General features: G+C 40.3%; 2 protein-coding genes across 4 annotated transcripts in view; one reads left to right on the forward strand and one right to left on the reverse strand.

Annotated features, from left to right (window-relative positions):
• LOC125033236 (echinoderm microtubule-associated protein-like 5) overlaps nucleotides 1–15,440 on the forward strand; it is an 18,511-nt gene extending 3,071 nt beyond the window's left edge. The window contains exons 5-25 of the mRNA XM_047624618.1: nucleotides 414–519; nucleotides 627–777; nucleotides 956–1,136; nucleotides 2,136–2,263; nucleotides 2,664–2,793; nucleotides 3,044–3,193; nucleotides 3,329–3,515; nucleotides 3,731–3,930; nucleotides 4,139–4,289; nucleotides 4,434–4,595; nucleotides 4,704–4,952; nucleotides 5,056–5,254; nucleotides 5,436–5,714; nucleotides 9,638–9,885; nucleotides 10,041–10,272; nucleotides 10,509–10,754; nucleotides 11,118–11,221; nucleotides 11,923–12,127; nucleotides 12,549–12,751; nucleotides 14,368–14,525; nucleotides 14,902–15,440. Coding sequence (XP_047480574.1) covers nucleotides 414–519; nucleotides 627–777; nucleotides 956–1,136; nucleotides 2,136–2,263; nucleotides 2,664–2,793; nucleotides 3,044–3,193; nucleotides 3,329–3,515; nucleotides 3,731–3,930; nucleotides 4,139–4,289; nucleotides 4,434–4,595; nucleotides 4,704–4,952; nucleotides 5,056–5,254; nucleotides 5,436–5,714; nucleotides 9,638–9,885; nucleotides 10,041–10,272; nucleotides 10,509–10,754; nucleotides 11,118–11,221; nucleotides 11,923–12,127; nucleotides 12,549–12,751; nucleotides 14,368–14,525; nucleotides 14,902–15,115 — 3,883 coding nt within the window. The 3' untranslated portion in view covers nucleotides 15,116–15,440. The remainder of the gene's footprint in view (nucleotides 1–413; nucleotides 520–626; nucleotides 778–955; nucleotides 1,137–2,135; nucleotides 2,264–2,663; nucleotides 2,794–3,043; nucleotides 3,194–3,328; nucleotides 3,516–3,730; nucleotides 3,931–4,138; nucleotides 4,290–4,433; nucleotides 4,596–4,703; nucleotides 4,953–5,055; nucleotides 5,255–5,435; nucleotides 5,715–9,637; nucleotides 9,886–10,040; nucleotides 10,273–10,508; nucleotides 10,755–11,117; nucleotides 11,222–11,922; nucleotides 12,128–12,548; nucleotides 12,752–14,367; nucleotides 14,526–14,901) is intronic.
• LOC125033423 (PR domain zinc finger protein 10-like) overlaps nucleotides 15,334–27,500 on the reverse strand; it is a 22,060-nt gene continuing 9,893 nt past the window's right edge. For 2 of the 3 annotated variants that reach the window (XM_047624907.1, XM_047624906.1), the window contains exons 2-10: nucleotides 26,789–26,927; nucleotides 25,711–25,948; nucleotides 25,030–25,272; nucleotides 24,476–24,572; nucleotides 24,061–24,135; nucleotides 20,979–21,106; nucleotides 19,252–19,414; nucleotides 18,375–19,055; nucleotides 15,334–17,871 (exon numbers count right to left, since the gene is read on the reverse strand). In XM_047624907.1, coding sequence (XP_047480863.1) covers nucleotides 17,395–17,871; nucleotides 18,375–19,055; nucleotides 19,252–19,414; nucleotides 20,979–21,106; nucleotides 24,061–24,135; nucleotides 24,476–24,572; nucleotides 25,030–25,272; nucleotides 25,711–25,948; nucleotides 26,789–26,924 — 2,238 coding nt within the window. In that variant the 5' untranslated portion in view covers nucleotides 26,925–26,927 and the 3' untranslated portion in view covers nucleotides 15,334–17,394. The remainder of the gene's footprint in view (nucleotides 17,872–18,374; nucleotides 19,056–19,251; nucleotides 19,415–20,978; nucleotides 21,107–24,060; nucleotides 24,136–24,475; nucleotides 24,573–25,029; nucleotides 25,273–25,710; nucleotides 25,949–26,788; nucleotides 26,928–27,500) is intronic. The other variant, XM_047624908.1, reaches the window with a different exon arrangement.

Genomic DNA, 27,500 nt, shown 5'->3' on the forward strand with positions numbered 1-27,500 from the left:
TTTACAACGACAGTCGTCAATTTACCTATTGTGATTTTTTTTTTTTTTTTTTTTTTTTTTGTCATCAGAATTGTGCATTGTGATATGCTCTTTCTAGGAAGTCTTTTAGTGTAGGCATTTAGTGTTATTATCTGTATCATCCTTATTACATCATTATAACTAATGTTGTTGCTATTCGTATTGTTTTTGTTGATATTATTATTGTTATAGTTATTGTTTTTATTATCATCATGATTTTGTTTTCATTACTATTATAAATATTTACGACAATTATCATCAACGTGATTATTATTACTATTTTCATCATCGTTTTTAAAAACATTCAGTGTACAAACGCTTTTCATATGAAAATACCTGTGACATCTTCCAACAAAAATTATCGATTGCAAAAACTAAATCCGTTCTACCTCCAGGCATCTCGAGGAGCAGTTCCGTGTGAGCGACCGCAAGGAGGTGCGCCACGACCTCAAGTACTCACCCAGCGGGGAATTCTTGGCCGTGGCCTCCAACGATAACTTTGTGAGTGCCTTCCAGATATCATTTCTCTTTATAAATATCAAGTTTGCATCATTTTTATATTCATTTTTGGTAATAAGTGAAAAAGGTGAAAGTAATTACATTTCCAGGTGGACGTGTACGCCGTGGAGAGTGGTTACGAAAGGACGAAGGTGCTGTCGGGTGCCTCCTCCTTCATCACTCACCTCGACTGGTCTAGCGATTCCCTCTACATCCAGGTGAATACAGGAGACAGCCAGAGGCTTATCTACAACGTGTCAGGTAATACCCTAAGTTAATACAGACAACAGAACATAACGGTTGATTATAAATGCGGAATATAAACATATGGGGAACAAAGCTCACTGAATCATAAGTTTCATTCATAAAGAGAGTTTAAGAGAATGAGCGTAGTAGAACTGAAGCATTCTGTACCATATTACAATCGGTGACTGTCCAGAGGAGGCTATCGTGGACGAGAGCTCCATCCCATCGGTGGGCTGGTCCACTTGGACGGGCGTGCTGGGTCCTCAGGTCGCCGGGCTCTGGCACAAGTACGCGGACGTTTCTGACATCAACGCATCAGACGCAAACTTCTACTACGACATTATCGTAACTGGCGACGACTTTGGTCTTGTCAAGTTGTTCAGATTCCCTTCCACAAAGAGAGGTGAGACCGCACTACAGGAGGTTTGGATATTAATGTATATGATTATTTTACGTTTATTGCATATTTGTGTGAATATACGAAACAAGTCACTCAGTGCGTTCTCTACCTCGTTATCCTCCTCCTCCTCTTACTCCTCCTCCTCCTCCCCCTCCTCCTCCTCCTCCTACTACTACTACTACTACTACTACTACTACTACTACTACTACTACTACTACTACTACTACTACTACTACTACTACTACTACTACTACTACTACTACTACTACTACTACTACTATTACTACTACTACTACTACTACTACTACTACTACTATTACTCCTCCTCCTCCTCCTCCTCATCCTCGTGATACTACTACTATTACTATTACTCCTCCTCCTCCTCCTCCTACTACTACTACTACTTTTACTATTACTCCTCCTCTTCCTCCTCCTTCTACTACTACTATTACTATTACTATTACTCCTCCTCCTCCTACTACTACTACTACTATTACTATTACTCCTCCTCTTCCTCCTCCTACTACTACTACTGCTCCTCCTGCTGCTCCTCCTCCTCCTGCTGCTCCTCCTCCTGCTGCTGCTCCTCCTCCTCCTGCTGCTGCTCCTCCTTCTCCTGCTGCTCCTCCTCCTCCTGCTGCTGCTGTACCTCCTCCTCCTGCTGTACCTCCTCCTCCTGCTGTTTCTCCTCCTCCTCCTCCTCCTGCTGCTGCTGCTCCTCCTCCTCCTCCTCCTCCTCCTCCTCCTCTTCCTCCTCCTCCTCCTCCTCCTCCTCCTCCTCCTCCTCCTCCTCCTCCTCCTCCTCCTCCTCCTCCTCCTCCTCCTCCTCCTCCTCCTCCTCCTCCTTCTCCTCCTCCTCCTCCTCCTCCTCCTCCTCCTTCTCCTCCTCCTTCTCCTCCTCCTTCTCCTCCTCCTCCCCCTCCTCCTCCTCCTCCTGTCCAGGCGCGAAACCCCGGAGCTTCGTGGGCCACAGCGCCCACGTGACCAACGTCAGGTGGACCAACGACTCCGAATACGTGGTGTCTGTCGGGGGAGCCGACCACGCCGTCTTCCTGTGGAGATTTCGACCCTCGAGAAGGTCCTCGCCCAGGATGGACTTAGGTTAGGCACCCCTTCACCATTGTTTTTAACGTTGCAATGCATCATTTTCCTCATCTAGTAGTTGGTGTATTTACAGTAGATGGTTGAATGGCTGTTATTCTCTGATTCCAATATATTTTTCCTTGCTGATGTTCTTACGTAAGCTGTCGTTTTTTATCATTATGTTTCATTAAAATTGTTGTTATTGTTATCGTGACTGTGGTACCAACGTTGTTACTAGCTCATTATAACTTGTCACGAGGATTTTTTTTACGGTAATTTGCTTAATACCATTACATTTCGTTATGATTTCACCAATGTATTTTGCCATTCCTGCATTACACAAATGGGTAGGTCGCTGTGTGTTTTGTCTTCAGCAAGTCTGAACGCAAAATTTTAATGTTCCCTTCTACCCTGTCAGTGAGGCTTCCGTCCTCCGTTGAAGGCGAGTCTGACGACGATGTCCTGGACACCGAGGACGAGCTCGAGGGCATTCCCGAGCTCACCCTCGACTTAGAGGAAGAGCTCGCCGGGTCGACGAGATCGTCTGGGTTGGTGTGATGGACGTTTTTTTCGAGAAAGTTGTTTCATTATGGGGAAAGCCTTTTGTTAATTCTTTAGGCAGTGAAGCTGATCTGACTCTTTCACTTGGTATCTGACGTCAATGCAGCATTCCGAAGTGACATTACATATGAATATTTAGGTAAAACGTCGTTTTTTCAGCAGCTGATTGAGCTAAACTGTGACATTCATAGTAACAAATTTACACATCGTAATAAAACCGCCATGCCACTTGCACAGCCGGCGCAGCAGGAGGAGGACAGACGACCCCACGCCCGGCGTCGACGTCGCAACCGACTCGACCTTCGCGAAACGCCGCGCCGCCACGGACGAAAACGAGAAGGCTAACGTTGCTCCCATTCATGCCCTCTCTGTGAATCACATCTTCGGGTAGGTCGTTTTGCGTATTGTTAAGTCACTGCTGAGTGTTAAAAGCTAAGTTCAAATATATTTCGAAGGGAAATGTGTACGAGTAGGAGTCCTGCCTTTAAAGCAGAGAATTACTTCTTTCTTCCAACCTTTCAGGTATCGTGCCCATGAATGTCGCAACAACGCCCACTGGTTAAAGGATGGGCGTGTCGTGTACCACGTCGCTGCGGTGGGGATTGTGTGCGACCCTCACACCCTTCGTCAGGAGCACTACCTCCACCACACAGACGACATCCTGTGTTTAGCTGTCCATCCAGAAGGGGAGTTGGTCGCTTCGGGTCAGGTGAGTCAATCTGAAGTAAGAAAATTGCTACCATATTACAGGCTTACTCTTTCTCTGGCAGTTGTATGATAACCAGAAACTGGCATGGTGTTGCCTAGATAGCAAAAGAGCAGATCAGATTATTATCGTGGTGTTTTCATTCATAAGGACGTTTGTATCAAGCTATCACTGTTGCAAATTAAGTAAGAGTAAGATGTGCATCTCATCTGCCGCAGATCGGGCGTGAGGCGACGGTTCACGTGTGGGACGCGATAGACCACAGGATCTTATCCCTCCTCCAGGGGGGTCATAAGAGAGGCGTGTCAGCGGTGGACTTTTCCGCAGACGGAGAGCGCCTGGCATCTTTAGGACTCGATGACTACCACACTCTCGTCATTTGGAACTGGCGCAAGGGTTACAAACTCGCCAACGCCAGGTCTGTGGACAGATTTACTTATAAGTCGTATCACTTTTTGCAGGTTTCCCCCTGTGCTATCTCTTCAGCTGTGTAACACAAACACGGTACATTTACTCATTTTAATCTACCTGATTCCTCTCTTTCCTCTTTCTCATCTACTTTCATTCGATTTCGTTTCCACCTGCCTTTCTACCTCGTCGCCAATAATCCTCTCACCCACTTCCAGAGGCCACAGCGACAAGGTCTTTGGGTTGAGATTCAGTCCCTCCAACAGCCACCGTTTGATGACCTTTGGTGTGAAGCATGTGAAGGTGTGGAACCATGTCGGCGGCGGACTGACCCATCGCCAGGTCTCGCTGGGCCGCAAATTGAAACAGGTAGGAAGCGGAACGTATGGTTTGGTTAATGAAGATTTGAACAGGTACCCATTTCTTTGTTACGTGTAAATGATGCTCCTGGCAGGCCTGAAAGTACAAATTTGATATAATAATAAACCAGGAGAGGTATTATCAACGTTGCAGGAAACAGCTCTGTGTAGTGCAGTAGGAGGAGGCGAAGGATCGGCGGAGTGGTGGGTGGTTGGCATGTCGTCGGGCACCGTGCTAATCGTCCGTGACCTCAAGGTGGAACGCGTAGTTAAGGCTCACAAGGCTCCTATGTATGCAATCTTAGTGACTGATGAGGTGAGTCGGGCTTACAAATATCTAAATTTACACATCTGCAGAAATGATACAAGAGTAGTTATTTTTAATACTGACTTTATTAATGAGTCGGCCTTTGAAATTTGACAGAACATCTGGACGGCGGGACAAGGGGGCTACGTGTGTAAGTGGGACCGGGAATTCACCAAGTGTCTGAAGGTGTTCCCTGTAAGCGACCACTTCCTGACGGAGACCGCGGCGGTGGCCTTCACCTCCGCTCAGCCGGGCCTCCGCAGCCTCTCCGCTGCCCCGGGGACCAACTCGCCCATCCTGGTGGCGACCCAACACGCTGAGCTTCTCCTTATGGACGGAGAGGGACAGCTCAATATAATCGTCCAGGTTGGCTGCAGATCCAGTTCAAGTAAATTCTTTGAAATGAGAAACTCTTAGGGTTTAGCGCTTAGAGTTTAGCGGAACCCATTAACAAAGCCGCGCTCTGCAGGGCCATGGCAAGGGCGAAGTATGGGGTCTGGACACGCACCCTACGCTGATGGAGGCGGTGACGGTGGGAGACGACAACACCCTCCGTCGCTGGGGCTTGGAGGAGCACCTGGCTCTCGGCTCAGTCAACCTGAGGAAGGCCGCGCGTTGCGTGCACTTCCATCCTTCCGCCATGTTTGTGGCCCTCGGCTATCTTGACGGTAAATCCCTATCGAGGAGTTCAGATTAAAAGCTTATAGGTTGTAGAAAAAAAGGCATTTTTACCTCTCACTCTCACTCTCTCTCTCTGTCTCATAAACCACAATGATGATATATCTATTGCCTTTATTTATTTCCTGACGAGGAAGATGCCAGCAAAACCCCACCTTCTCTCACCCTAAGGGAGCGTGGCCCTCTACCTGTACCCGAGCCTGAAGAAGCACGGCGGGGCCCAGCACCGCTCTGAGGGCATCTCGGAAGTCAAGTTCTCTCCTGACGGCCGGTTCCTCGCTGTAGGATCCCACGAGTGCCTTGTGGATCTGTACGTCGTGGACACGGACGGGGACACTGTGAGCAAGGAAGGGTCGGGCTTGCGGAGGGTCGGAGTGTGCCGAGGAGCCTCGTCGTGGATCACGCACCTCACCTGGCATAAGGACTCGAGACTTATTCAGGCCAATACGGGTTGGTTTCGCGCATCCGCTCTTGGATCGATTGGAAGAAGGCACTAAGTTCGGAGCTGATTATTGATTTTTTTTTTTTTTTCTTTAATTTGTTAAGTTATTAGATTTTATATAGAATTTGATACATATACACACACATGCAATATACCATCGTCATCATCAGCAGCCTGTACCATTCTACTGCAGGACGTATTGCGTTCTCTGTTTCCAATCTTGGCTTCCTTATTCTGTTATCTCGTCTCGCCATCTTGTCATTGGGCTAGATCTTGGCCTTCTTGTATCAGCTATATCTAAGTTTGTTACTTTTTTGGTCCATCTGTCATCCTGTCTCCGACATATATGGCCTGCCCATTTCCATTTCTTCTTTTTAACGCTCTTAAGTATATCTTCCACCTTGGACTGTACTCTGATCCATGTTGCCCTTATCTTATCTCTTGGGCTAATTCCCTGCATCTTTCCATTCATCTCTGGGCACTTACTATTTTCATTTCACGTACCTTGGTCGTAGTCCTTATTTCTGACCCACATGTCACAGTCGACGGATACCATACACAGGGGTTCCTTAAATATATTTATTTCCTTTCTTATTTGGGCTAGTTTGTGGATGTGGTTTGTTATTGAGAATCCACTGCGGGAGCTTGTCTGTTCTCTAGGCTTTTTAGAATCTAGTGTCAGAGACGCGGGTTGCGATGATTTTCGTAAACAGCTTGTAGATAAGTGATAGGAGTTTTATGGGTCGATAATTCTTTAGATCCTTTGTATCCCTTTGTGTATAGAAATATTTTTGGCATCTTTCCAAGCCTTCGGAGTTTTACCGTTGATAAGACATTCGTTATAAAGACTGACTTGTTTTACTACTGCAATTTCTCCTGCATCTATTATCAGGTCTGTATTAATACCGTCTTCTCATGGTGTTTTCCCTCTCTTCATACCTTTGATTGCTCTTTTTATATCTTTTGTTTACATGTTAGCTACTCCGTCCGGTTCATTAAGTTGTATAAGTCCCTATAAAAGTCTTCTACTGCCTTAATAATTTCAATTTTGCTGTATGTCACTTCGTCTTGTTTCTTCATTGCTTATATCTGATTATTCCCTATACCAAAACACCTTTATGGCGTTTTAATACTGGTGCCGAAAATCGCTCATGTATTTTTTAATGTTGACTTTGCATCATCCTTCATTTAGTTTTGTCTTTGTTAGCTCTTCAATTCTATGGTGGCCCTGTTTGACATTATTCTATTATCCCTACGTTATTGCGTAGGCTGTTTAGTTTCTACCGATGGCTTACAAGAGCTTTGCTTGGCCGCTTACTACAAGTGCAACTTCCTTTATTATCTCATTGAACTGTTTGTTGGTTTGGTTTATGTCAAGATCTTTGTCGCTGAGAAGTAGCTATCTGTTTTGGATGTTATGTAAATTCTGTCTTCCTGGTCTTCAAGTTAGTTAGATTAAGGGGCGACTTGTGTATGAGGTTATTCCTTTCCTTTCTAAGGTGTAATTTAATATCGCCTCTGGCCATTCTATAGTCACTACCAAAATTAGCTTCCACTTTTTGTTTTATGACGCGCCTGTTTGTAATAATGAAATCAAATTCGCTTTAATGCCAGATGGCGACTCCCGTGTCCACGTCCGTTCTGTATACCGTGGTCCCCAGTTGAGGTTTCTACCTTCATCTTTTTTTAAATACCCTGATATAGTGAAATGGGTTTTTGCTCTATGGCTGGCTAAATGAACATCATAAAAGTTCTACTTTTCTTCATTACTATGGATGCAGTTTTGTACATAGACTTGAACAATCTTTCAGGTATCCCTGCCGTTCATTCTTTTTATTACTGAAGCTATTCCGCTTACACTATAGCTTTTGTGAACTAAGAAACCTACCCCCAATTCTTGTTTGGTACGTCTTCAATAGAGCATGCGTCGAGCATTTAGTATTATCTGTTTTTGCCTAGTTTTTTTTAACTTCACGGAGTCCTACAGCATCCCATTTGGTGAAGGAAATTTCCTCAAGTAATACCAGTAGGTCGAATTCAACTCCCATTGCCCTTAAATTGTTTGTACATGTGGTCGTTGTCTTTTAGCGGCTTGGGTCTGCCCGGGGAATATTAGCACCCTCTCCTCCAGAGCGGTCCTGATCGTCGCTGTAACCAGGGGCTCCTTCGTATTGGGTACATCGTGAGGGGCACAGTCGAGTACCACCCACTGGTTTAGGTGTATGTTGGTTGGGGGGAGTAATTTAGCCTGGATGCATCTAGCAAGTTCTTTTAATATGGTTGAACCTATCAAGCATGGATTTAAGAATAGCAATAAGCGAAACTGCTCATTACATCAGCGTATACTCCTGTAAGCATGGTCATGACTTTTATAAACGCATATATGTAGATTGCACTTGTAGATTGCACTTATGCGTATGTACAGACAGTGCACACATGTGCTTTCTCGCACACATTAAAAGCAATGCGTATGTGTTCATTCCCGTATCATATACATACATATGTATACACATACACATTCAGATATATACACACGTGTACATACATTATATGCACTTACATATAACTATACAAACACACACACATATATATATATATATATATATATATATATATATATATATATATATATATATGCGTGTATGCGTGCATGCATACATGCATTTACATCCACATACATACAGTTACATACACACACACACTCACTCACTCACTCACTCAATCACTCACTTACAGACATATGCATAAACATATAAATAAATAAATATATATATATATACATATATATGTATGTATGTATGTATGTATGTATGTATGTATGTATGTATGTATGTATGTATGTATGTATGTATGTATGTATGCATGTATGTATGTATGTATGTATGTATGTCTGTATGTATGTATGTATGTATATGTCTGTATGTATGTATGTATGTATGTATGTATGTATATATGTATATATGTATATATGTTTATATGTTTATATGTGTATATATATGTATATATATATTTATATATATACATATATATGTATATGTATATGTATGTGTGTGGGTGTGGGTGTGGGTGTGAGTGTGAGTGTGAGTGTGAGTGTGAGTGTGAGTGTGAGTGTGAGTGTGAGTGTGGGTGTGGGTGTGGGTGTGGGTGTGGATGTGGATGTGGGTGTGGGTGTGGGTGTGGGTGTGGGTGTGGGTGTGGGTGTGGGTGTGGGTGTGGGTGTGGGTGTGGGTGTGTGTGTGTGTGTGTGTGTGTGTGTGTGTGTGTGTGTGAGTGTGTGTGTGTGTGTGTGTGTGTGTGTGTGTGTGTGTGTGTGTGTATGTGTGTGGTAGAAAAACCCACAATGCACAAACTAGATTTTAAAAAACGAGACAACAGTTTCGAAATCCTCCTGGATTCCATCTTCAGGTTTTTCTACTATAATATAAATACGGTAGAGTGTTTTACCATTCAGACACACACACACACACACACACACACACACACACACACACACACACACACACACACACACACACACACACACACACACACACACACACACACACACACATATATATATATATATATATATATATATATATATATATATATACCAGTTAAGTAAACAGTTTACGGTATTACAAAAAATATTCCTTGTACAGTATTACTCTTTGTATATTAGATAATATTTGTGCTTTAAAAATCTTGTTAGTGAGACAATATGTGTCAGTATACCATTCACACACACACAATGCATCGAGACATCTCAATAGCGAATCAACTATGGCCGTGAAACTGCATGGCATTTATTCATTCGGAAGTTCAATTGCATTTTTTTTTTTTTTTTTTTTTTTTTTTTTTTTTTTTTTAGTAAATTATGAGTTCAGTCTTTTTGTTTCAAATAATTAATAGCATGTTTTTCCCTCTTATTATTGTTCCCATCTCTCTGCAGGGGCGGGCGAGCAGCTCTACTTCGAGGCTCCACACGGCAACCGCCAGCTGATACCAGACGCCACTAGTCGCTTCCTGAAATGGTCGACCCCTCTTACCTGCGTTCTGGATGAGACAGTGGAGGGAGTTTGGGCAAAGTTCATGGACCTCACTGACATCAACGCCATAGCAACAGCCCACTCCCTCCCTCTAGTGGTTGCAGCATGCGACGACGGAGGCCTCGTTAGACTGTTTAGGTATCCATGCCAGGTGAGCTCTGACGGAAGATTTTCGAGAACACATCTTGATCTTCAATGTAGTTTGTGAAGTCTGAACCTGTTTCTTTTATTCTTGAAATTTGGCATTTTGTAAATATTCATTTTGCAATGTCTTTTATCCTGTCGCCACCGCTACCTTATCGCCAGGGCGGGTTTAAGAAGCACCGCCAGTACACGGGTCACAGCGCCCACGTGACCAACGTCAAGTGGACCTACGACGACTCGAAGCTAGTGACGACTGGCGGCGCGGACACAGCCGTCTTCGTGTGGCATGTGAGGAAGGTCGAATTCGCGGAAGACCAGGACGACGAGCAAAAGGACGGGGAGGAATCGACGAAGAAGCTACCTGCTCATGCATTCAGTGATCTGCCTGAAGAAGGTGACGCTCGATGAGTTTATGTGTTTTCTTACTAAAGGTGCAGATACCCTGTTAGCAGAAAAAATACATTATATTAAAATATATTCATTGAAAGATGAGGTAACAGACCCGAATGTGAAATCCACAAGGATTTTGTCTGTAGTGGAGTTTTCTTCCTTTCTATCAACACGATCATACTCATTCATTCAGCCACCGTGTCAACGAATCCATCTTTCTCTTCATTTCATCCTATGCAGAGATCACCATGACGGATTTGGAGGCTGCCGGACTGGAGGAGACGGCAGTGCTCACACCCTCCGTGGCTGGCCTAGACTCCATGAAGGACAGCATCGGCAGGAAGGGCGGCCCGAGGCGCGCCTTGAGAACCGCGAAGGGCATCAAGAGGCACCTGGAGAGGCTCCGGTCCATCCCGACTTTGACTGCGGATGATAAGTCAGTGTTCTACTGCAACGAATGCGTGGTGGGAAAGCTCGAATTAGAAGGTATGAGGAAAGGTTTTGTGATTCCGTTGTTTCAGATTTCGCTTTCCGATCTACTTTATACTGTGTATATACAGATAGATAGAAAGGAGATAGATATACAGATACATCCATTCATACATACACAGGCACTCAATAGATTGATTTATTCATATATATACATACATATATGTTTGCGTGCGTGCGTGCGTGTGTGTGTGTGTGTGTGTGTGTGTGTGTGTGTGTGTGTGTGTGTGTGTGTGTGTGTGTGTGTGTGTGTGTGTGTGTGTGTGTGTGTGTGTGTGTGTGTGTGTGTGTGCGCGCGTGCGTGCGTACGTGCGTGCTTGTGTTTTCAATTAATATACCTCCCATTTCCTTTCCTCTCAGGCGGTGAAGTCACGAGCCAGAGCATCGGCTACAAAGAGCACGAGACGTACATCACTACCTTGGCCATATCCAAGACCGATCCAGTTATGATTGCCACGGCGCAGGTACGTATAGTCTTACTTCGTATTTTCCTTCTTTTTTGTTTTTCCTTGGTATGTTTAGGTGACCTAAATTGTATATTTGATTTATATTATGTATCATTTACTACGTCTTTCTACTTGTTTACTTTGGATATGCGATGACCATTCTTGAAGGAATATATTTAATTTGCACTCAGCACGCACCTATGTCGAAATTATTAAGTTTTGATAATTATTATCTTATTACGTTCTGATTATCATTAGTCAGATAGCGATCTACTTTGAATTTCTTGTCAAAAGCCATGTTTGTGAAGTTGTTTAGATATGCCTGCATATCTCTGTTTTGGGATTTTTTCTGACTTTCGGCGCTATAAACGAAAAAAGTTGCTCTTGCTCTCACTTTCTCGCTCTCTCTCCTTTCCCCTCTTTTCTCTCCCTCCTTCTCTCTTTCTCTCCCTCCTTTTCTCTTTTCTCTCCCTTCTTTTTGCTCTTCTATCACTATTTCTCTCTCTTCTCTCCCTCTTTCTTTCTCTCTCTCCCACTCTCTAATTCTTCCTAACAGAAGGCTTCATGCGCACAGAAAACTCGGAATTATGTATCTCTTTGCTAAGGATAAGGATAAGCCAGATATGCAAAGTTGAACCTTGCCCGGGCATTAGTCGACTTGTGCCGACTCGATTACTGAATATTGGCTGACGGCGATGGCTTTTTTTTCCCGGATCCAGTTAGCCGTGGAGAGCGAGGAGGGCCCGGCCTGCGACACCGAGGCCGCCCTCATTCACGTATGGCGGCCTCTCGACGGCGCCAACGTGGGGGTGCTGCGCGGCGGCCCCGAGAGCGTCATCATTTCCCTCAGCTTCTCCCCGAGCGGCAGGTTCCTCGCCTCTCTTGCTGACGCTTCCGTTGTTCATATTTTCAGCTGGACTAAAGGTATGGAAGTGAAGTCCGATGCATATGGACGAAAAGGCTACGAGAAGTACTGGGTTTAACTAGACAATAAAAAAAGGTACTGTTGCTTCAAGAAATTCATATACACCCTGTTTCTTTTGTCAAGATGGGTCACCGACGTAATACAACTAAGCGGGCATTCGTAGTGGACACACATGGCATGAAATATCATGTATGTAGGGGGATGTTTAAAACATCGTCAGAGGGGTATGGGAACTTTGAAGCAACTGTACATATGTCTGAATACATTGCTTTTAGTAGTGTTAGAACTATGTCGAAATAACTATTTTTGCATGCATGAAATTTACATGATCGCTATATTCACTAAACTGAATGCCTAATTGTTGCTAAAAACTACATCTAGATGACAAAAAACAGGGATTCACGTGTCTCCACTCTACAGGGGCCCATATCGCATCCACTGAGCTGAAGGTCGGGATGGCGACGTCTCTAATGCACAGCGGAGAGGCCACGTTGGCTGCGCTCACCCCTAGGGCTATCCTGTTCCTCGATCTCGTCGGGAACTCCCTCGTCACCACGCGTGGCCAGGCGCCCCCGGACCTCTTGCCGGAAGGGGCGGCGTTCAGCGGCCTCGGGGTCTCGCCAGTTAGTACTTTGGTTTTAGCGAGTTAGTGAGGAAAGCTGAGAGGCAAGGAGGGAGAAAAGAAATGAAGGAGAGAGTGAGGAAGAGAAGGAGGGAGGGAGGGAGGGAGGGAGGGAGGGAGGGAGGGAGGGAGGGAGGGAGGGAGGGAGGGAGGGAGGGAGGAAGGAGGGGGAGGGGGAGGGGGGAGGGGAGGGGGAGGGGGAGGGGGAGGGGGAGGGAGGGAGAGAGGGAGGGAGAGAGGGAGGGAGAGAGGGAGGGAGAGAGGGAGGGAGAGAGGGAGGGAGGGAGGGAGGGGTGTGGGGGTTAATGGTTAATGGTTAAAAGCAAAATAAATGTGCTAGACATCTAAGGTCATGTAGCACTATAGTAAATGGTAGTGAAGGGTGGTTGAGTTAGTGATTAGTTGTCAAAGTTGGGCAAAGGAATTGACGAGTAAATGGGTTAAGGTTGGGTAAGGTAATGTATAGGGGTTAGATCAAGTGAAGGATGTATATGCATTTGAGGAATTAAAACAGGTTGTCAAAGCAGAAAGTGTGAGAAGTTGTGGGAGGGATCACGAAAAATCAGTCCTATTTGGCTGGGCTAAATAGATATTTAAGAATTTTGTAGAGATGGGGGTAGTCGAAGGACGGGGGCATGTGGAAGAGGGTTGTAAGGTAGTAATAAGGGAGGATGGGGTAGTTGATGAAGAAGGTTGTGGGGGTATAGTTATTGAAGTTGAGCATGTTGGAGCAGAAATGTCTCCTGGGGTGTTGATTAGGGTGGATACTGTACTAGTCGGCATTGAGGAGGGGGTATTAGTTGTAGTGTTCAGAGCCGTGGTCAAAGGAGAGCCTGGGGTCAGGGAATCGGGCGAGTTTGAATTGGTGGAGCTATTTGATGAAGAGGCAATCGCCTTTAATAATGGCATGGTTAATGGTTATTCGTTGTTGGCCATGATAAGCCTGGAGTATGTTGGGGAGAAAAACGGTCCACCCCTCAGAGTCGCTTGAGGGGTAAGGGCTAGACAACTAAAGCAGGGGAATACCGTGCCCATGGCTCCCTCAGGCCGTTCAGGACTGGCACAAAGTCAGCCTTTCATCCTTTCAGCACGGCTCTCACACCTTAGGAAGTGGATAGTAGAAGGGGTTGGTGAAGGGACAGAAAGGAAAAAGTAGGAGGGGGAAAAAAAGACCATGCATAATTTGTTGAGTCGAGGGCTGAGTCCCAAGGTTGGGGAGTTCCCCAGCATTGGGTCCCAGTCTCCGCCTCCTAAGCCACTCCACGACAACAACGGGCAAGGGATTGGGGGGGAAGAAAGAAAAAGATAAAGAAAAAGTTAGACACTACACTAAAACCATAAATGTATACCCTATACTCTACATGTACACCACTGCACAATCTATTTCCAGGTGAAATATAATACAAATTACAAAAGTAATCGAAGTAATATATTTCAAAAGCGAACATCGCCCATCACTACCGTCTGTTTTCTTCAGTCTATATCTCTTCCTCTATTTATTTATGAATGTATACACTCCTATGAATGTGAAAAAAAATATTTATGTATAGATAGCTAGATAGATATACTAAAAGCTCCCTAGAATGCCTCGCATCTTCACTTCTTTCCTCCTCTCAGAGCGGGCGCGTGTACGTGGGGACAAGCGACGGCAGTGTGGTGGAGTGGACGGGCCGCATCGCCACCCGCTACGTGTCGCCGCCTGACGATCCCCCGACGCTGGCTCCTGTCCGCTTGGCTATCGCGGCCGGCCAGGGGGTCATCTTCACGGCTTGCAGGTATAGAGGCTAACCATGTTTATAGTAATTTATTTCGATAGATGTTCGCAACTGGTTAATGAACTTAAGAACCTGATCTATGTAATTTTATCACATATTACTTTTAAATTATTTTATTATATATTAGTTTCAGTAGAGTACATATTTACATATTTCACATTATAAGAGTAATTATTCTCTCACAAAGAAGCTTCACCATTTCCATTTATCCTTCCATTTTAATGTTTTACAGTATTGAGCTTTAGAACGAAGCCCCGGTGATACTCAAACCTAAATTAGACCACGTTCAGATCCATCCCATATACTTATGATCGGCTTTTATGTTTTCCCTTACCCATACCATCTTCCCGAATACATATTATTTTTCCCATTCTAGACTAGATTCCGCCGTCGTGGTTAGATGCTACACAACAGACACTCCTAAACTGACGTTCTTTTCGGATTCGCTGATTGAGGCTCCGACCGAGGACTGGATTCCTACTTCTGCTCGCCTTGGGGCAGAAATCCTGATCCTCGGTGCACGCATGAAGCAACCTTTTATTGTCCTCGACCTCAAATCGGGAAAGTTTACCACGATCGAGTACGGCTGAAAGGTGCATGATCCTCTCTTGTACCGCTTTACCAAATTAAATTATTCTGGGTTCAATAAAGATGCTTTTAAATTGTAACAAACTTCAAAGTAATATTTTTGCTTGTCATTCGTGAAACATGTCGAAGTTTATATACAAATGTAAATATTATGGCTGCACTTCTGCTTTTATACAAGTACACACCTAGTTCTTCAAAGTATATAAGCAAACCAAAAACACTGTATTGGTTGTATTTATTTCAGGCTTTTGAGTACACCATATTTTTGGTATAGGCAAATAAACAAACTTGTAATTGAGTTGGTCAGTTATAAAAGAATTATTTTGTCTTAAATTTCTTTTCCCTTTTCCTTTGCCAACAACTTACAAGCAGTGACTTTTTAGAGGTGCTTATCATTGATAAGTTATATGGGAAAATATGAAAATACCATACACAATGTTTGTGATGTCACTTTTTAAGTACTTGTAACTCCTCATAATTCTGATAAAACAGTGAACTCATTTGTGTTCACATGCCTGGTGAACACAATAAACTGAGATAATAGTACAAGAACTACAATTTCAAGTACTAAACTTTAAATAATTTACATGCATAAATACTACCTGAAGAAACAGGTAATTCAATGGTGTGGAAACTACATCATAAAAATATACTGTATGTTCTACTGGAAATCCTACCCTAACACAGTAGGATGAGTTACTCCCATACTAGCAAGAGCTCAGACATAACATTTTCTGTTAGGTTTCTACTACCATCATAAGAAATACTCTCTTTTAAACAAAAGTTTAAAATCTAGTATATTACTTATTTAGAAAAAAAAAAATATATGTAAATAAAAAATAAAAATAAAATGCTATGCTAAAGCCTTGCATTGGCCAAATGGGCCTAGTAAGGGTACAAACGAGAAATCTCCAGGTTCCAGCACAGTTGTCAGTCCCAACTTTCTGCCCATGACTCTTTATTACACAAAAGGCATTCCCTTCCCTCCGACAAATAGAAGATTCCTCCTAAGGCAAACAAAAGGTCTCGGTGGAACAAATCATCTTTTGTGCACATCTGGCATTTCTTTTGCAAACATAATAACCCTTGTTGAACAATTTCATGTTCACCATAGCTGACAGCAGACTTCTCAGATGCACCTTATGTTTCTACTATTCTTCTCATATAACCACAATAACACTGAATGACTTAAAGGGCTTGAGGTGACAAACATAGTGAAAATGATATTGTTACCATGGTAGACTATCCGAGATACAAATATACAGCCACAATACAGTGGATTCAAAATCAAAATCTATTTTTTTACTTCAAAACAATGAGTTAACCAACTAAATTCTATATATACAGAGTAGCATATGGTCAATAAATACTACACAGATCTGTCACCTCTTCAAATTTATGAATGTATTTCTAAAGTTCACTGGTAGGCCATCCATTGGATTTGGCAATGGCTATGTCAGAATATCAAAATCTTGTACTTTACCTCTTACTGACAAGCCATGTTCCAGTTATTTCCTGTGTGTACTCTTCAATCTACCTAAAATCCAATGTGGGATTGGGAAGGTAATGCAAGAATTATGCAAAATGAACCTAGGCCCAATATCACTAACATTTCATTTCCATACAAGGCTGATACTTTGATCTCTGCAGAGGAGCTACATTCTTTTTCACACAAAATCAATCAAATTCTGTGTATATCTTTCAATAATATTAGACTAGTAAAGTCTGACTTGTTCAAACATTTATTCCTCAAACAGTATGAGGCTTTCTCTGGCACTGACCTACAACAATGTACAAATCTATTTACAAAATCTGGTGGGGAATGTTCTATCACCAACTAATTGGATAAGTCATGGCAAAAGAATCTGTCCAAATCCAGGAGTGGTCCAAATTATGCTACAACAGAATTATTACAAAAATAATCAAAAGGAAAAGAGATGATGGTGTAGATCAAAGAAAATACTAAGTGTAATGACTAAAACCACAAGTTAACTATACAAAACTTTAGCACATCTTTGGTGGCAAGCAAGAGGAGGCAGGGGAAAAAATTATGTTATAATATGCAGATTTAGAAACCTCTAAATCCTATGATACTTTCACCTATATATTTAATAACCTAATTTGAACAACCTCTCTAGGCCAAGTATCTGATATGGCAAATTCAATCACACAATAATTCATTGTTTAACAGACAACTGTTGTACAGCAGATTGAAAATGACAAGACAAATAAATAACAAAAAAGATTCCCCTATATTGTAAATGCATTTCCTTCTTAATATTCACATTGTAAACATCTCCACAGTTTCTGCCTGTGAAGGATCACTAGGGTCTGTAAAGAGCTGCAATGGCTCAGCCTTGACAATGGATCCCTTCCCACCAAGACTGTCTGGACTGAACTCTTCACTACCAATGTGAGAATGTTCGGCAGCAAACTGGGCATATTCTTCATCTATTTCTTCCTGAGCCAAATGAACCTGCTGAAGGGTTTGTCCTCCTGTTGAGGAGGTGGAAACCATAGCTGTCCCATTGGAGGTCATGGTGCTTGTCACATTTTCTCCTGAGGCAGGCTGATGGGAACTCATGGAAGTTGCAGTCAAGAAGGAAGGAGCTGTTGTTGTGGCTGTAGTGGTGGACGTGCTGTCCATAACCACAGGGATGGCATAGTAAACACCTGTGGCTGCAGAATCTTCCCCAGCAACAAGAATAGTGGTACTGCCTGATACACTGTTCCCTAACTGATCCATCTGCTCTGCCACCTGAGGAAACAAACATAAAAATGTTAGTGCAATATAACATAGCACAGTAATACTTTCTTTAACTAAATATTCTAAAAGCATTAAAGAGGGGGGAAATGCAGGTATTTGTAACTTTTTTTTTTTTTTTTTTTTTTTTTACAAAACATTTTGAAAACATTAAAGACTAATGATTACTAATAATATAAGGCAACAAAATGTATATACAGTATCTTAATCTATTATTACATAATCTAAACACTGTTAAACATGAGAACTTTTTTCCTCTCTTTTTTTAAGTTTACCTTATACGAACATCTACACACATGAGTATGTGCTTGATATAAATACAGGAAATTCTTTTGAAAAGGTGAATAATAAAAAAGCAAATATAGAGGAAGAAATCACCACTGACACACATTCAGAAATCAACAAAGAAGCTCACCTTTACATTCCTTAACTAACATTCATATCCATAACATTATAATTAAAGTTAAGGAATTAAGAGCTTACACCCAGCCTCTCACCTTAAAGGCAGATTCCACAATGCTTAATTCTTCTTGATCTCTTCGTTTTGGTGACTCGTCTCCTTCTTGCTTTACTTCTGCACTTAAAAAGTGGGCCTCAGTTATAGTTGTACTACTGGCTGAATTACGAGATGCTGCATTGGAACCTTTTCGAACTTCCCGCAATCTCCCAGAGCTTTTTCTAGTGTAAGTTTTAGTAGTTGTAGATGTTGTTGTCATGGTCTGACTTGGTATCAGATCAGATACACTTACTTTATAATAATTTAAAGATGGATCCACTTCCTTGACTACAGGAGGTGGCAACTCTGGAATTTTGCCTTCCTTTCGTAATTTAGCTACTCTCGACTTGTACTGGTTATTTGTGAGACCATGAACTGAACTGTAATGGTCTCTCAGGCCTGCCCTGCCATCTAACATAGCATTGCATATCCGACATGGAGTATTTTGTATCTCCTGCATATTGTGCATTGTCCGCAGATGTGTCCGCAGATGCACTTTCTGCACAAACCCTTTGTTACAATAATCACATTTGAAAGGCCTCTCTCCAGTGTGAACTCTCACATGCATCTCCAGTTGCCCCTGGCTTGGGAAGTTCTTGCCACATATATAACAGTTAAGTCCACCATCTTCCTCATGCATCCGAACCATGTGAGATTTCAGAGAATCAGTCCGGGTGAACACCTGTAAAGAAAGGAACATTTTATTAAACTTCTCATCTACTGACATGTATGTAATGAAAATGACGTACTTGGTACAGTGGTGATACAGGCATGTGATTATTTTCCACTATAGTCCATCTTTATCTCTCTCAACTCTGGGAGACAAATTTTCATCTTTAAGTTCCAAGATATATAAAACATCACAATCCATCTCTTACTTTCTGACAGACTGGACAAGTAAGGTTGCTTGACTCTTCGTGATCATTTACAAGATGTTGGTGAAGAACATGACGCTGTGGGAAGGTTTCATCACAATATGGGCATGGAATGTCCTTTACTTCTAAGTGAGATTTCATATGTACACGAAGAGTAGTGACAGACCTGCAAAATCAATCAATCAATCAATCAATCAAATCAAATAAACACAGAAATACACAAAATAATATATTTAAAAAATATAGAGAAATATTCATTCACTAATTTCATTATTGCACAATGGTACCTTAGTGTTGATTTATAAATGCAGAGATTTCAACAATGCAAATCATCATGCTGATGCACTATTAAACCCTTCTTTACCAATCATTCGCATTTATGTAATCAAACCATTATTTTACCATTACTACTAAGTCCATAACCTTTGCTTGCCATAAGGAGAAGTATACTCTATCACCTAACCCAAACTATTTACTCTTTTTCTTTTTTGTCAACTGATTACACACACATCCCATGATGTTTTGCATGTAATAAACTAATGATAAAAATACATACACCTGTAATATTAACCAATTTGATTCAGGTGACATAAATGTCGAGACAAAAAAAATTTGCCCATGGCAGGGAAGTGTTATCATGAAAAAACCTGGCTGAGGACCAGAATATCATGCCATGGAAAAGTATTACAGAGTATCAGACAACAAGGAAGTCTCATTGGTAAATGATGGTGGAGCCATGACTGAAAGAGCCCTATCTCAATAGATGAAAATATGTCCACATGCAGAACTTTCTCCTACCAGATTATCCAAGTTGCAAAATGTTAAAGAAAACTGAATAATACAAAAATATAAAATAATAATACTATGGCACAGTGTATACACTACCTGGAGAGAGAATATGGAGTATTCTCAACAAAAATCATACAGCATTACAAATGGCTAATACCTTCCTTGGAAAATCGCAATACATCAAAAACATATCTACAGGATATGAGCTAATGGTATTGCAAAGCGGAGGCAAGGAAGTCTGATGCCACATGAGTGTTTGTGCATGCCTGGCCTACAAGTACCCTCAAGAGAGTCCCCATTTAAGTAAACCTAAAGCCCAGATTTTCATCTAAGAGTCAAATCAAGTCACCCAGATCCAACAGGTTAATCCTTATCTGCCAGGCCATGCCTATAGCCATCATAACAAACAAACTCATTACGCTGGGTATGGCTATAGGCATTGCAACACACTAAAGTGAATCAATCAGAAAGTTCCGCTACATGTAGCAGACTCCTGGGCCAAACAGCAGGATGGTTGCGAGACGTCACTGGAGTCAGTGACACCCAGAGATTTCTGATACAGTTATTGACGGGTTAAAAATTATGAATCAATAACTTTGCTATAATAATGAGGTACAAAACTGTGTGTGCATGTGCAACATCTATAAGTTTGGTATGGTGCAGGTATAAAGAGTAAGCATCTTCATCAAAACACACATTCATAGGGAAGTACACAAACACCTTTGCATCAAAACGTTTTAATTCAAGCAATCTATCTGTAACCTACTGAACTCTCAATCCAAGGTTTCCCTTATTACTCTATCTCACTCACATTTCTAAGCAGTCATAAAGTAAACCATTAATTAGTAACTGTTGTAATATCACCGATAAAATTTAACATCCTTCTGTGTGGAATTACTGGGAATAACCCAATTCTAAATTCACTTAAACTATCATCATACCTAAATTCCTTGCCACACTCATCACATGGAATCCCAGGCTCATCTTCTGCTGTCCTTGGCTGTGATCGTCTTCCCGGCTTCTTTGAATTTGTAGTTCTGTCTTTAAGGGTGGTGGGGAAATCCATTACCTGCAAGAAGAAAAATCATGTGAGTCGTTGGGTAAAATCGTCCTAAACCAATCAACAATTAATCTTCTGTGAAATAACCATGGTATACAGTAATCATGTTACTGTTTTTGCACATGAGCACGATTATAAAAATATTGCCTTGAAGAATTCTGAAAAATTGGGAGGCCAATGCAAAGAAACAGAAAAGAACCTCCTTTAACCTGCTGATGCTGGGAAGGCATATATACATCTTTACAATTATCATTGTTAATCCACTGATGCCAGGACACACATACATGCACTACCCACTGTGATTTTAGTTTATCAATATTGTTTACACACAGATGGCTCCACAAACTCTTAGTCAACAAGAAACCAATTTTTAGGCCAACTTGATCTTGCCTATACCTTGAATTTTCAGATAGGTCTTCATCTTTATTATCGTACTATCACAAATAATCACACTGATAACAATAATAACAGTATAAAAAAATCAAGGAATGGGGAAACAGGTAAGCACAGGTAGGCCTCATAATTAGTTAAGCACTTGTAAAGCCAACCATGTATAAATAAAAGTGACAAAACAATAGCAGGCAGTGCACTTAACTATTGCTAATGGGCTAATAATTGTATAATAATAATAACAATTTTAATAACAATAACATTAATACCAATAATACTAGTGCCAGTTCAATCTGGATATAAAGAAGGCCACTTCCCATTTTCATTAGCACCAAAGACAAATAGTACAAAAAAAATAATACTTTAAGGTCTTTTCATTATCCAATTATTTTTTGCAATATAAATAATCCTCTATACAATCTTGATTGTGCCTGTAGAAAAAATATGAAAAATAAGGACAGACTATAGTTATAAAATTAAAGCAAGTGTAAGTAAAACAATAACCACTTCTTTTATACCACTGTTTACACATTACTCAAATAGGAGCTCAAGAGTAAAGTAAAGCTTCCAAAATAAAGATCATTATTTGTTTTTGGCCTTTGCAAATAATAAGCTAAAAAATGATCACTGATTAGCTGTGACCACTGCAGCAGTTGGAAAACTGTGTGGTGCAACCACTGACTCTTCTTCCACCAGAAATAGAGGCTTTAACAATAATCTAAACTTTCTGATCAAAGTTGGCTGTAACAATTTGTTAATGTTACACGAGATAAGTCATTATGAAATGAGGAAAATGTTAACTAGAAAAGGAGCAAATACAGTTACATAAATCAAGAGCCAGATCTTATAACTATTTATGTAATACTTCCTTGGCAGCTAGCCCACCAACACAATTCAAGAGGAATAAGAAGTTCAACTATGATTAAACTTTCCAATCATATTTGCCAGTTCTTATGTAATAAATAATGTACACACATAATTGCAATTGCTGAAATCTGTAAACTTGGATAGAGGAAATACTATCTAATCAAGTTAGTATTACTATCAATTATTGATCATGATACAATTATTGATCATGATAGAGGAACAGACTCTTTAGTGACTGCACACTTATGAAGCCATATATGTGTAAACAAAATATATAAGACAATCCACAGTATACAAGTGAGTCTCATGGATAAATAATATTATAAGGACAGTATATAACTACCAAGAAATAAGTACTTACATCATCATCTTCTGACAGCTAGGGAAAAATAAAAAATAAAAATTGGTTCAACTAGAATTCAAGTATATGGATACATGACAGGTATGCCTGAAATGACATAAAACTAAACCTACAGTACCCTTCATTGTACTTTGCTCTATAACGATGCAATACATTCTTCAAAAGGGTACATTGATATATGTTAAATATCAGTTTCTCTTCAAAAGGGCACAATGATCTATGACATCTAATACATAGCCCTCAATAACTCTCCCAAATCAGATTTATTTAAAATTCATCAGACTTGACTCTTTAACCCTGTTTCACATTAACCTATTCACACTGGGTAACTTCCTATCACATCATGGCAAAAATTTCAATGACACAGGGTGACATTTAATCACATCATGAACCAGGGCCCTAGCGGCTGGCATGATGCTTCGAGAGACTGACCTTGAGTTAGACAATAACCTAGCAATGCACTCATTCCAAGCTCAATAAACATAATTTGAAATTCACACTTAACTCCTCTGTGATACTCTAAATACATGAATATAAAGATACAGTAAAAAAAAGTGTCCACAGGCTGCTGGTATGGATATTAACGATCATATTCAAAGATACTTTGGGCACCATTTCCGGTGGAGGTCCACCGCTACCACAGCTCTGATTGGATAAGATGCATGGCAGCTCGATAGTGATTGGCTGTGATATGAGACAGTCCGAAGGTAATTTGGCTGAGGTGTGCAAGATAAAGGTCTGGCTCTCCATTTAAGGTGTCCAGAGTGTTTTTGAATATGAGCATAAATGTGGCACTGTTTAAAAGCTTTGATTAAAAAACAGTACATGTAATTTTAGAAATAAAACTTAGTTAATTTTTTTCTAGTACAGTAATTTAAAAAATATTAGTAAACCCTAGAGTTCTGTATAATGTTAACTCAGGTCCATCCTTCTGGACACAAAGAAGGGGCAGATAAAAAAGTTTATAAACAACCTATTTTGAGCATCTAATGTCCAGCAAGGGATTTCAAGGTGTGACATCTGACAAATGACACTGACATGACATATCAGTGCACTGAACAATCACTTCTGTCTATTCTAATTCAATTTGAAAATAATATATGGACTCTATAGATCAAAACCTACATTCTGAGACTAGAAAACATCACAATCATTTCCCAGCATTCTGTGTAACCCATACTGTGACTGAACATTGGACACGCATCCTTTCGGCATTAAAAAACAGTACCATAAAGCAAATTATACTACTCATATATTAGAAACTGCTTCATACAATACTTACGACATGATACCTTAAAAAGTAAAATGAATAAACATTACTGTAAGATAATTGGATATCACATACCTCAACAATTTCACCCTCTGGATTTTCTTCATCAAAATTGTCTTCGTCATCTTCCTCTCCTTGGAACTCTCCTTTCTGTGATTGTTATAAATCATGAGTCCAAAGGAAGTGTGCATGTATGTATATATATATGTGTGTGTGTGTGTGTGTGTGTGTGTGTGTGTGTGTGTGTGTGTGTGTGTGTGTGTGTGTGTGTGTGTGTGTGTGTGTGTGTGTGTGTGTGAGAGAGTTAGAGCGCGCGCGCGAGCACGCATGTATATGCACATGCATACATGTGTGAGATGCTTATTTTTATCTTCACAATCATATAGCCCAACTGGTACTTCTAATTTCAAAATATATACTTTAGAAAGTAAAAAGAATATAATCCATAAAAAAACTAATTCTACTTGTGTATTAGACAATTCCTGCTTACCAAAATGTTGTTTGTTGTGTGGGCACCATTGGTCTCTCCTTCCCTTTCATCTTCTTCAACTTCCTCATACACTACTTCCTGCACTATGAGTTTCTTTCTGTAAATGGGAATCAAACTATAATCTTCACTTTACCAGTGACATGTGATCATCTTTTTATTTTTTTTTACTTAAACAAGTACTTGGTATCATCCCCTATTTTTCAAATAATTTGTGTATACAGAGGATCTCTATTGTTATTCATTTCACTCTTTCATCACTGACATTTTGTGGATGCATCATTAGTCATGTTTCCCCCTTTCACCATTAGGGTTTCAAAAGTCTGCATGTCCACAAATAAATTTAAAAACTAATAAGAAACAATGAATAAAAGCAGCTACATTTTTAAAATGAATGAAAATAAAATAACATCATATGAATATGTATACACTCCCCAGAAATTGAAAGCTCATGTCTCCTTGGTGACTAAGGATGGTGACTAAGGACTTGTGGAGCCATCTACGTATAACCATCCCAGTACAAATAGGTAAATAAAGAAACTACCTCTAATTCTCACCTTATTTTGACATGCTTTTTAGGTGTTGAGAAACTGTTTGTTGGAGGACATATAAAGCCATCTGGTTCAGCGTTCATGATTAAAGGGCCTGAGGTCTTCTTAGACGGTGGGGGAACCATCATGATTTCTTCATCTTGAAGCTGAACGTTTGTGTCATTCTCCTCCATTTCCTCTTCATCATCCATTGAAAGGGGTCTCTTGCCTCGTCCACGGCCTCTGGTTCCCCGGCTTTGGAAATAATGCCTGCAAATTATATTTGTAACATGTTAAGCAAGAAAACAGAACAAAAAAGGGGTAATAGTAAGCTGTTCTCAATTACTAAATACTTTTACCAGAAATACAGCTGCTAATAAATGAAGTCAAATAACCCACTAAATAAGACTGAGTGAGTGAGTGAGTGTGAGTGTGAGTGTGAGTGTGAGTGTGAGTGTGAGTGTGAGTGTGAGTGTGAGTGTGAGTGTGAGTGTGAGTGAGTGTGAGTGTGAGTGAGTGAGTGTGAGTGTGTGTGTAAAAATGTATATGTATATGAATGTGTATATGAATATTTATACAAAGATCCATACAGATAAATATACATGTACCACATAATACAATAAAAATGGGTGATCTTTAGGATGGAGGATGGATGGATGATAGCTAGAAACAAACAAACAAGCAAGCAAACAAGCTAAGCAACCCTACCGGATCCGTTCAGCCTTTTTGATTGTTGATGGACAAATCATATCTTCCGGTTCAGACTTGATGTACACAGCGTTATCTGGCTCAGTTTTTATCTGGATTGGTTTCAACATCCCTCGGCCTCTTCCTCGCCCCCTGCCGCGCGCTCTGGTGCCTCCGCCTCCGCCGCCACCACCTCCCACACTTCCACGCCCCCGGCCGCGTCGTGAAGGTAGTTCCTTCTGCATTTCTGTGAATGTCCCTTGACATGACAAATCTCATATATAAGGAACTCAGTCTATGAAAACATTGATATTACATACAATACCACGTCACTTATTTCTTTCAAGTATATATCAATGTATTTACATATGTAATGATTAATAAATAATAATAATAAAATAAATATTAACAGAAAAATATCCAAGTGAATAAGGCTGAGACAGAGTAGGGTAAAGAAGCTGTTTATGATAAATACTCTTTAACACATGTTTAAGTATGAAAATACAACAAAGTATCTTGTGCAGTCTTAAGGATGATCAATATCCCAATTCACTTTTTGTTTTAGGGTTTAGGGGGATGGTTTATCCACTGGCTGCACGTCCCTAAGATTAAATTTTTGAGGTATAACAATGGGGTATAACTGATTTTCCTCGGGAGTTTAGTGACGAGGGCATTGCTCTGCTTTCTTTCCCATGAAGCAATTACATCAAAACTTTGGGAGTTTGTAATGTGATTATATTGAGGAAAAGAGAGAGAAAAAAAAGAAAGATGGAAGAAAAAAAAAAAATAATGCTGACATGCCCTAGCTAGTGTTATTCTGCCCGGAAATTAGGCCCTGGACAATGGCAGTGAAACGGTCTGTTTTTCAAAACAAAACTCTCACTGGCCATTGTGGTACTATGATCTACCTGATTTACAGACCTAACACTATCACTTTTACTTCAGCAAAGTCTGAGGGATGGTTTCACACTATGTAATCTTTCTATTAATTATCACACAAAAGAAACAAATCAACCACATACATAGATACATACATAACTATATATCACCCTACAAACTCATACACGCACAACAACATAACTGTCATTAACAATATTACCTGGCATATTCTGATGCATCTGCATGTGTTCATTGAGGAGAGAGACCTTGCGGAATTCCTTCTCGCACATAAAACAAACGAAAATGCTCCCGTCCTCCATCTCGTCATTTTCCACAATAACTTCTTTATGTGACATAGTCTGTGGGGAAGAAAATAAATACAATTAAAGTCAATTATCAATTATAATAAGAATACTAATGATAATAGGGACAACAACAATAAGAATAACACTAACAATACCATAATAATATAAAAAATAACAATAATAACAATAATATAAAAAAATTAAAAGAATGGTAATAGCAATAACAACAATAATAGCAATTATAACAATTATCATTATTATTACTATACTTATTATGAAAAAATCATAATAGTCATATTGAAACTGAAACTGAAACTAAAAACTGAAATTAATACTATTAACAAAATAACAATAAAAAAAAAAAAAAACAGGAATAATAATAATAATAATAATGATAATAATATACCTACAACAACAACAATAATAAAGGATAATAATAATAATAATAATAATAATAATAATAATAATAATAATAATAATAATAATAATAATAATAATAACAAATAATAATAATAATAATAATAATAATAATAATCATAATAATAATAATAATAATAATAAAAATAATAATAATAACAATAACAAAAATTGACATACTACTACTACTACTACTACTGCTAATAATAA

Source organism: Penaeus chinensis, chromosome 16 (assembly GCF_019202785.1).
Source record: "Penaeus chinensis breed Huanghai No. 1 chromosome 16, ASM1920278v2, whole genome shotgun sequence".
NCBI lineage: Eukaryota > Metazoa > Arthropoda > Malacostraca > Decapoda > Penaeidae > Penaeus > Penaeus chinensis.